General features: G+C 34.5%; 1 protein-coding gene across 2 annotated transcripts; it reads right to left on the bottom strand.

The window, feature by feature from the left end:
• Positions 1-4712, bottom strand: LOC124393046. 2 transcript variants are annotated; one of them, XM_046860353.1, is made up of 6 exons: positions 4583-4712; positions 3864-3977; positions 3626-3668; positions 3447-3514; positions 3069-3139; positions 1-1302 (listed from the first exon to the last, which is right to left on the bottom strand). In XM_046860353.1, exons 1-6 carry the CDS (start codon positions 4590-4592, stop codon positions 985-987), a joined length of 624 nt encoding a protein of 207 aa, XP_046716309.1. In that variant the 5' UTR covers positions 4593-4712; the 3' UTR covers positions 1-984. The 2 variants fall into 2 exon arrangements, with proteins under 2 accessions (XP_046716309.1, XP_046716311.1); XM_046860355.1 differs by having other exon boundaries at positions 4569-4686.
• Between the last annotated feature and the right edge of the window lie 6959 nt (positions 4713-11671).

Below are 11671 nucleotides of genomic sequence, written 5' to 3'. Positions count from 1 at the left end.
TGAAAAAGTTTATATAAGTTCATTATATCTTTATGTTTTGGACATGTTATACAAATAAATTATGCCAGTTGTTTTCACTGACCCATATAAAAAACAATAACAACAACAACACAGAGATTATGCATGTACTTGTATTGCATTCTGTGCATAAAAACGTATAAATAAATAAATATGTTTAACTATGGAAGACAGTGGACTAGGGTTAGCCTGCGTATGCGGATCATTTATAAACGGTTTGTATATAAAAATAGTTTGTTTGCAAATGCAACAACAAAGTCAGTTGTAGCAGGAAACACAATACAAAGCAGACACACTTTATTTTATATAAGTTTAAGTGTATGTATCATTTTTATTAGAATAAATTTAACATGAATTTCTAAACATGCGTGACTGACACGCTTGCAAGTAAAACTTTTAAATAGATTTGACCTATTACAAATAACCTTCTTGCTCTGCACTCTTTTGAGGTGTCTTTAAAGTAATTTTTTCCATTTTAACACCTTATTTTAAATTTAGCTCAGAACTGATTAGGCACAATGTATTTTTCCGTAGACATAGAAACATTATTTCACACTGGTTTGCTATCACTTTCTTTGTGGAGATCATTTAAAGTAGGTTTTTTCCAAAATGTAAGTAAACAATGTTGCCCAATATCCTCTTGTTACCTGCTGTTGCAGAATATTGTGCAAGCTGATTACAGAGTTCAAACTAGAGTGGCATGAAAGTTTAAAATTCTACTCGCTTATAGGCAGAGCTGTTTGTCATCATCTGCTTCGTTCACTGATCTTAAAACATTTTTATAGTAAAACAAGTGATTCTAATGAGTTGTGCCTAATTTAACAAACTCTATGTCTGAAAATAAGACACGTAACATTGCACACAAGGACTTTTGTACGTTTGCTGCAGAATTTAGCTGCCTTGATCATGACTTGGCACTGTTTGGCCCAGATGATCATCAATGCCGCATTGAAATTTACATTTTTCTTACTCATGATTAAGTTCCCATTCTGTCTCCCTCTCCCTTACTCGCTCTCTTTCCCTCTGTAGCTCTTCTGTCTCCAATGCTACTTGATGGCTATTGAGGTAGATGCTGCTGCGGGACACAATGAGGCTGCTGGAGCGTGAAGGCAGTGCGACGTCACAGTCTGCTTCCGAGTCCATGCGCCTCATCTGTGCCCTAGGAGGAGGGTGAGTCTGGACCTTATGTGTCTGATTTTGTTTCGCCTGGTATCTCTTCTTTTTCTTACGATTCTGAAACAGTTTTAAATCCAACGATGCATAAGAAACATCTTCTGAATCAGACTGTGGAAAAAAAAAATTGGTTTAATTAATTTATTTTTTTTAGTTTAATTTCTATATCCCACTCAATAACTAAAATACAGAATGGTACTTAGTTTAGAGTAGACCTGCTAATTCATTTAAACTGATAAAAAATGATGAGTGTAAAAATGTATTCTTGACTAAATCATTGTGCTATTTATTATTAATCTGATAAACAGGATGTAATGTTCAAATATGTCACATTAACAGAGTAAATGGTGCATTTCTTTCCCCCTTTGAAGATCACTGAAAATAAATGCAAAGTTTTTTGACTGGTAGCTTCTTTCTAATAATAAAACATGTCTATTCCCAGGAATCCAATCTTTTCACTAGCAATAAAACACCAAGTGAGGGGAAAACAGTAAGCACAGTATTCATTTTTTTAGTATGGTTAAAGGCACTTGAGTATACGTGCGCTGAAGCTGGTTTGGTGGCTTGAGGAGACATCTTTTTTTTCCCCCTTGCATCACCCATCTACAGATATGTAGCCTGGAATGTTAAGAAAGTGCAACCACCAATCAAATTTCAAGATATAGGAAATATAGCAAATTTTGTTGGCTTGTTTGTTTGTTTCTGAGTCATTTTTATTTATTTATTTATTTATTTATTTATTTATTTATTTATTTATTTATTTATTTTTTTTGGGGGTTTGTAAGAGTTATTGTTGGATGTACAGAAATAGCAGTGTAAAAATTGTACATAAATCAATCAAAATTAGAATTTAAAGTACATTTGTGTAAATTGCTAGGTGTATTTAGCCTTTAAATTCCATTTTCTGATGTTTTCTGAAAGGGAACAAATCATTAAAAAGATAGCTATGTATAAAGTTGGCTTGTTACATACATCCATGAAGGCTATCATTTTAAATGTAATATACAGTGGGGTCTAAAAGTCATTAATCTCTACTGAAAATAGAAAAGGTTTTATTACAAATTATGTTATTAGCAACAACTTGAGTAAAATGTGGAAATCTTAAAAAGATTTATATAAATATCGGAGTTTCTTAGTATATGGTATATCTCTCATTCGCTTTAATGACATTGCGTGCCAAGTTTGTATGAACTTTGATCAATCGTTTTAGATGAAAGTCCTCTGTCAACTGAATGCATGCTTTAGTGGAAGGCATGAAACTCACAGATACAGTTATAGTTTTTTCGTTTTTGTAAACGCAGTTAGCATGATCAGTATCACAAATTTGCTTCCATTAAAACTGTGCCCTTAAAGTTGTGCTACATTTTGAATATTGTCGAAATGTTTTTTTTTGTTTGCACTGCACAGAGGTTAGTCCACCTTTTAGAGAAGTACTTTTGTTTAACGTTGCTAAATCTTTTAGCTGTGGCCAACGGTTCACTGGATGCGGCTGTGAGGTCAATAATATACAGCTCCTGAAGAAATAGTCTATTGTATTATATTTGACATGTCTCAGTCATGCAAAATAAAGATTCTCTGTCAGTTTTCAGTCTTTCCTGTGCCTGTGTATTTCTTAGAGTCGAACCTATTGACGCACGGTGGTCTAAGAATGCATACCACAGTAGTTGTGTGAATGTAAAGAGCCACAGCATTTCTGTGCATGTGGCTGCTTATAAATGCGTGGGACGGCCTGCTCAAAATAGTTACCTGACTATAAATTTAACAATGCATGCATTAGTTTTATATTATGATAACATCTTTTCCAGAACATCAGCTAAAGCAAAAAAAAAGTAATCAAAGCTGTGTTTGCATACACAGGTGGCACGAGTGGACTATACCTTTTCATCTTGTCTTGTGCTTTGCTTTGTCATTGGTTCATAGTCCCCATCTACAGTCCTTGGCTTGTATTCTTAAAATAAAAAAAAAAAGGAATGATTAAAATCAGATTATATCTTTTATAGCACACAATGAACATTTTTTATACTGCATGGAAAAAAAAACTTAATTATAAAATAAATCACTTTTTTACAAAACACGTGTATATAAAACTAGATTTTAAAGAATTCATTTATCTGAATCATTATATGAGCCGAACGTTAGCTGAATGTTCTGATCTCTTGTCTTTTTACAATACTATTTTATTGTGTTTCTCATTTTTTTAGCTTGTGGTCTGCATACACACAGTATCAGTGAGATATAAGAGATTAAAGGCTCACCTCCATTATCTACAAAGATATTACCATAAATAGGATTATCTTGAAGTTGCTGCTCATCCTCCTCCAGTCTATGAGATAATTAAGAAATAAAAATAAATTTGATGTAATACCTGACTTCTGTCATGTAAGTACATAAGTACGTAGGCAAGCATGCGAAATCGCTCATAAGATATCTCTACCTGTCACTTTGTAAAGAATCTTCGTACATTGGCATGCCAACATCTATTACAGGGAGAAAAAAATGATAGTATTGTTGCATTGTAAGATTATTAACTTGATATGTTTAACATTATATGTATGATATACAAAATCTATTGCAAATTATTCTTAATATACTTTGAAACAGTATTATATTTTCTAATATATAATCGCTGCTTTCTAATCAGGTATGTGTTAAATAAAAAAGATTGAATGTACCTCTGTTCTGTCGTTCTTTTCTTCTCAGTGAATAGAGAAGTATGTTTAAACATACAGATATTACCAGTGCTATAGATGTTAGTGCCAGACCCACAGTGCATCCTATGCAAGGCACTTAATAAAATAGACACGTAAAATAGGCATTTATGTCATTTGTGATAATTCAATCAACTCATCACAGTGAATGCAAAACGGATACTGTCATCCTACATTTTACATTTAAGTTTATTAGTTTCATAGTAAACTTTCATAGTACTTCGCCACATGAATAAAAAAACATGGAAAAAATATCAATACCATTTGTGTTGTGTGGTATAGTATTTTAGTTTAAATAATAATAATAATAATATAATAATGAATAAAAATGAATAATAATGAATAAGAACAAAATGAAAAATCAACTTCTTAACAGTAACGATAGGACAGATGTATAAATGATAGATGAAATAATGTTTAACTTACTAAAATAAATAATGAATTAATAGGCCACGCTTACTCCAATTCTCTAGCACATTAGTTTTGTTCTGTTTATGTGTTTTGCATCTCTTTTAAAAAAGCATTAAAGTACCTGATGGGAAACACTTAAAATGTTAAAAAGAACTGTTCAGTTGCAAGATATATACTCATCCTTCAGTTTTAAAAACTGTATGAATTTACATGTTTTAGACTAATTATACTTATTACACAACAAAAGTAATCATTTACTTTATATAGCTTACTGTTTGACATTGTGGATCTTCTGGTCCTCAACTGTCCGTTAGCAGTGCAGCTTCAGCTCTGTCTAGTACGCATGTTGTTCAGGGGTGCACCATATCTGCTTCTATTTTTACTTGTCTTGTGTCTTTTTCGGTTACAAACAGGAAATGTGGCGGATTCTTAATTCACTGCAACTGTTCACGTCACACGAAGACCCGGTAAGTCACAACAAGAAAAATGTAGCTTTTTTTCAAATGTATGTTGAAACTTTAAGAGGACCTAATCATTCTAAATCTTTCTTTTGTCTATTATTTTGTTTGATAATTGATTATTGACTTGTCTCTGCTTCATTTATTGAATTTACTCCTCAGATTTACTCCCTCAGTTTTCTGGTAAACACGATAAATAATACAATTGACTGTCTGTGGCTTTATCCAGAAATCTATTCACCTATAGATTGATGAATAGAATCTATTCATCTATTCAAGTTTCAAAACATATATATATATATATATATATATATATATATATATATATATATATATATATATATATATATATAAATGTGGATATTTTTGGAACTTTTTACAGTTTTACAAGACAGACTGTGAATAGATTTACCTATTAGAAATAGCAAATGTTATTTATAGTAAATTATTATTTTGCCCCTCACTTTGTCACTCATTTTTTCTACTTGCACTTCATCATTATAATTTTTTAATGCTTTTTTGTAGCACAGTGTCTACTGTAATTTATATCTTTTTCTTAGTCTTGTGTCCAATTAATGCTGTGTTTATGCCCCAATAATCTGGAACAATATGAATCAACACAAATGTTTCAATTATGTGTAATGTTAAATAGTAATTTTAATAAATATAATGCATTTCAGTTGCATTGAATTGTACAGACCGAGGGCATTAGTTAAAGACCTGTGTTCTGCAGTCATGGGTTGTATCTTAAGCCAAATGAAATTCCAAATGCTGTCATCATTTCTTTCAGAACTCCCTGCTGAATCATCTACTGTTTAACAGAAACATATAGAGACCAGACCAGCATGAAGTCACAATAATTGAGTATTTGGTGTGCATTTGCATCTACCAGCCTGTAAAATCTGAATCAGTGCAACTGTAAATATTATTGATATATAATTATCTGTTAATTCATTTTAGCTAAATGTTTAAAGGTTGCAGGATGTGTGTACTTTGTGGAGTATGTGAGATTCATTTTTTTACATTTTCCATTTCCGACCACAGAGCAGGAAACGTCCTTCTGGGTAAACTTGTATCTGTTCTTTGAGTGAGTACTGAACCACAAACACAAAACAGTTGCACAATATAATGACTAACAAAGTTTAGCCAGTGTAAGCATATATATATTCACTGTTATTAACATTAATCACATTGATTAAACTGGTCAAATACATAGTTAGCTCAGTTATCATGCAGATTATTATAAAATAAGTTCACCTTATTTGATATTACCTGATTCACATATATTCGGACATATTCTTGCTAAGATTTTAACAGTAATAAAACAGACCAGATCACTTGTCACTAGCTGACAACTGAAATGGAATTACATTTTTATTCACATTGGTGGTTAGCCTTCTTGAAAAATATTTTACACGTAGTTGTACAGTTGAAGGGAGGTGTTCCTGTTGGTCAATTCTTGATATCTGATGTGGTTTGTTTGGTTAGCTTTCCTGTCTTGTTTGAATATCTGAGGTGTGACCTGTGGTTTAAGTTTCAACATTGGTGCTAAAGTTTTTTTTTTTTTTTTAGACTGTCTTTTAAAAGGTCATTCTCTATGTTTGAGAAGTAAGGTGTCAAAGTTTTCAGGCATCCATTTCATTTTCAAAATCATGGTTGTATGGTTGTTTCATGGTTGTATATTTTTGTATAAATCGGCCATACCAATGTAATAATACTAAGAATGAATATATTCTTATAAATATTAATAAAGCCCCTTAGATGTGTGCTGAAATATCTTCAAGATTTTATTGTAGTAACAATTGCCAAACTTATCGTTACTAGACATACAGTATGATTTTCTGATAGTTGATTCATCTTCAATTCTCAAGTCTTTTTATATGTGGCTCATCAAAAGGCAAGGGTTGCCTTAATATGTTCTATGTCCTGTTTTTTATGATTGAGTTAGAATCTTCGAATTGTCACTAAGCAGTAGGTTTTGTGTTATTGGTTGAGACTTCAAAATGACCTCAGCATTTTTACTGTGAAACTCCATAAAACATTATTAAAAACTAAATGGCCTACAGCTGTGTAGACCTTTAGGGGGCACCAGCAGCACAGGTCATGTGTATACCGGGAGCCAGGGCGCCGGACATAGCAGGTCAGCTTAGGTCAGGGGTGTCAAACTCAATTGCACAGGGGGCCAAAACTCAAAGCACACTTTAGGTTCTGGGCCGAACATTTATTAAACACACTAAAACAATGTTTTTTTCTTTTTTACATAAATATGAATAAAAACAGACAGAATAAATAAACGTAAACTTTAAATAACTTAAAATATTTTGCTCTCCATAAAAATATCTCTGTCAAAATTATACAAGTTAGAAATATGAACATAAAAAAAAAACCTGAAAAAAAACAATAAAAATTGTGCTTTTAAGTAAACGTTAAAATAACAACAAATCAAAACAATCAGATGTCTTTGCTCTTATGCCATTTAAAAAAAAAAAATAATCTTTTTCAAATATTATGCTCTCTATAAAAATATCTCCTGTCAAACACAAGACGTCTCACACCTTCATCATGCAGCTCTTCAGAAACTCTCCCTGGGTAAATAACTGTCTGATTTGGTTCCGATTTCTCCTCTGCCACAATAAAACTTGCTTTCACAGCAGTTTCACTTTGTGATTTTGCTCTGGAGAAAAACATCTGCTGTTATGTCAGATTCATCTTCAACTCTTCTACTTTCTGTATCTTCTGCTCTGTATTCAGGTTTTTTATGTTATCCTGATGTTTTGTCTCGTAGTGGCGTTTAAGATTCAATTCCTTAATTACAGCCACATTTGCTCCACAAATAACACACATGTGTTTACCGGCAGTGTCAGTGAACATACAGTACAGACCAAAAGTTTGGACACACCTTCTCATTCAAAGGGTTTTCTTTATTTTCATGACTATGAAAATTGTAGAGTCACACTGAAGGCATCAAGGGCTATTTGACAACGAAGGAGAGTGATGGGGTGCTGCGCCAGATGACCTGGCCTCCACAGTCACCGGACCTGAACCCAATCGAGATGGTTTAGGGGTGAGCTGGACAGCAGAGCGAAGGCAAAAGGGCCAAAAAGTGCCAAGCATCTCTCGGGGAACTCCTTCAAGACTGTTGGAAGACCATTTCAGGTGACTACCTCTTGAAGATCATTAAGAGAATGCCAAGAGTGTGCAAAGCAGTAATCAAAGCAAAAGGTGGCTACTTTGAAGAACCTTGAATATGACATTTTTCAGTTGTTTCACACTTTTCTGTCATGTATATAATTCCATATATAATTCCACATGTGTTAATTCATAGTTTTAAAGCCTTCAGTGTGAATCTACAATTTTCATAGTCATGAAAATAAAGAAAACTCTTTGAATGAGAAGGTGTGTCCAAACTTTTGGTCTGTACTGTATACTCAGAATCCCATCAGTTTTGAAAGGCTCTGTTTTAAGAATCCACTTTTCTCTTCACCATTGTGAAGGGCTTCAAAATAACTTTACAATAGGGTTAAATACATGAACAGAAGCTCGACTTGATTGATGCTGGAATGTTCCCAGGTAGCCTAGCGTTCGGTAAGGCAGCTGAAGCACTGCATTATGGGATCTGTAGTTTGTGTTATCAGTGCTTCATATCGCCGGGCCATTAATAACAATAATAATAGATCTATATAAAATAATCTTGTGGGCCGGATATAATTGTACGTCAAGCTGGATTTGGCCCGCGGGCCTTTAGTTGACACCCCTGATCTATGTGAAGACACTGATCATGTTAATGATTTCTCACAATAATTATCAACAATGATTTAACAAGGTAGGAAACAGATTTTTCTGTGGTCCTTGCAGGCGACCTGGTGCCATGTTGGTGACCCCTGCTCTAGATGATGTAGCTCTCCTTAAGACCAAAATGATCAGGGAGAAAAAATTAGCACAGTGGTATAATGATCATACGCGCACCCTAAAACAGACCACTCGGAAATTAGAATGTAAATGGCGTCAAACAAGATTAACAGTATTTCAAATAGCATGTAAGGAGAGCCTCCTAAATTATAGAAAATCTCTTAGTGCTGCTAGATCAGCATATTTCTCCACCCTCATAAAAAATAAAAAAGCATAATCCTAGATTTTTATTCAGCATGGTAGCAAAATTAGCAGGAAATAAAAGCACTGCACTACCATGCACACCAATAGGTAGTAATGATTTTAACTTTGAATAAAGCTGAAAACATCAGGCAAGAAATCCAGACGATTAATATAAATCCAAACTATTTTACAAATAACCCTGTAGACAGCAGTGTAATTATTACAGACAATCAATTACAAAGCTTTACTCCTATTCAAGAGAATGACTTAATTTCATTTATTTCCTCATCAAAATCATCAACCTGCGTTCTCGATCCCTCGCCTACAATTTTGCTCAAACAGATAATTCCAGAGGTAATTGAACCTGTTTTAAAAATAATAAACTCTTCCATTAGCACTGATTATGTATTTAAATTCTTCAAACTGGCAGTTATCAACCCCCTCATTAAGAAACCTGACCATGACCCATGTCAGCTGTCCAACTACAGGCCAATTTCAAATCTCCCCTTTATATCCAAAATTTTAGAAAAGGTTGTAGCACAGCAGTTATGCTCACATCTACTTAGGAATAACATTTTTGAAATGTATCAGTCAGGATTTCGGCCTCATCATAGCACAGAGACGGCGCTAGTTAAGGTGGTAAATGACCTGTTATTTGCCTCTGATCAGGGTTTTGTCTCTTTACTTGTTTTGCTCGACCTTAGTGCAGCTTTTAACACCACAGTATCCTGCTTGCTAGACTTGAGAACGTTGTTGGAATAAAGGAAACAGGTCTCTCCTGGCTCAGGTCTTATTTGACTGATCGCTATCAGTTTGTTGATGTACTGTAAATAGTAAGTTCTCCACACTCTCTGAGGTAAAGTTTGGTGTTCCGCAAGGATCTGTCTTAGGCCTACTGCTTTTCTCTTTATATATGCTGCCTCTAGGTGAAAATATAAATATACATGGTATTCACTTCCATTGCTATGCTGATGATACACAGCTGTATATTTCAGCAAAGCCAGATGAGAGAGATCAGCTTAACAATGTTGACGAGTGTGTAAAGGACATTAGACAGTGGATGCTTGATAACTTTCTTCTGTTCAATTTTAGATAAGACAGAAGTACTTTTACTAGGACCACATGCAGCTAGAAGTAAACTTTCCGATTACGTAGCATCTCTGGATGGTGTTTCTGTTTTAGCGTGTACAGCAGTCAAAGACCTTGGTGTGATTAGTGACCCTAGTCTTTCCTTTGAGGCTCACATGAATAATATTACCAGCATCGCCTTCTTTCACCTTAGAAATATTGCTAAAATTAGAAATATGATGTTGTTACAGGATGCAGAAAAACAAGTTCATGCTTTTGTTATATCTAGATTAGACTACTGTAACGCTTTACTGTCTGGGTGTGCGAGTAAGTGCATAAATAAGCTTTAGTTAGTTCAGAATGCAGCAGCAAGAGTCCTCACTAGATCTATAAAATATGTCCACATCACCCCTGTTTTAATCAGTCTACACTGGCTCTCAATCAAATCTCCCATTGATTATAAAATACTACTAAATACCCAGAGGCAGGCCTGGATAGTGTTGTCTTTGATTGGAGGCCACTGTGTGAAGCTGGGGACGGTTTCTCATCAACGCCTTGGGTGGTTCCATGAAATTACGGAGTAAGAACGGGAGCTTTGAGGATGGATTTGGACTGCAGTTAATGTCAACAGTCTGCTACACCGACTCAGGACTACGGTTTGCTTCTGATCACCATCACTGTATCCTGCAACATTGTATATCTGCAATAAATGGATATTAAGTGCAACCCAAATGAGTATGTGTTCCCTCTTGAGTCTGGTTCCTCTCAAACTTTCTTCCTTACGCCATCTCAGGGAGTTTTTCCTTGCCACAGTCGCCACCGGCTCGCTCATCAGGGACAATACGTATAAAGAACATAATTATTTTTTATCACCACATTATCTGTGTAAAGCTGCTTTGAAACAATGTTCATTGTTAAAAGCACAATACAAATAAAAAGGAATTGAATTGAGTAGAAAAAAAGTCTTATTAGGCAGAAATTGCTGAACATTAATGTTATTTGAACCCAGGAAATACAAAAAGGCTGACCTTTTGGATAGGTCATATTTTGGACATAGGGTAAGGTTTTGACTCATGATAAAGGTTTTGGCTTAAAATAAAACTTCAGAATTAGATCTTAATTTGACCCCAAATGTCCAGTAAGTTGCAGATCTGTAGGTAGATAAAAAGAAGATATTCAAGAATGACCAGATTGGTTCAAGCTGACAGGAAATCATGTCAGAAATCGAGGTGGATGAGTTATAACAGGTGAAGACCACATCAGGTCCCACTCCAATCATCCAAAAGCAGGAATCTGAGGCATCTTTGCATGAATGAGCAGGTGTATAGATCCTAATAAAAGTGTAGTTTTGTGTATAGAGCCATTGACATAGTGCCAAGCCCAAGTCCAAAAAGTGGAGATTGTTCATTTTACCATTGTGACCAGAACCAAGAACCCGGGTTAAAATCAGCAAGAATCTGCATGGAAATTAGATCAATATTTTCAACATCTTCACTCATGCTACCTCTTCCAGGGCAGCAGATGCACCAGTGCTAGCATTATGGGACCCATGGTGTTGGGGAGAACTTGCTACTGATCAAAGAAGCTAATATTTTATGACAAAATTGTAAAAAGTGGTTAGGAAATCCTCAGCAAGGAACCATTGTCATACCGAATCTCAATCAAGGCATTACTTTGCGCAATTCTGACATCTGAACAGAATCTGACAGAAGATGAAGGCAGAATGAGAAGCCTATTTAATTG

The sequence above is a fragment of the Silurus meridionalis genome, chromosome 11 (genome assembly GCF_014805685.1).
Source record: "Silurus meridionalis isolate SWU-2019-XX chromosome 11, ASM1480568v1, whole genome shotgun sequence".
Lineage (NCBI taxonomy): Eukaryota > Metazoa > Chordata > Actinopteri > Siluriformes > Siluridae > Silurus > Silurus meridionalis.
Note: the sequence above shows the minus strand (reverse complement) of the source record. Positions and strands in the feature narration are given on the sequence as shown.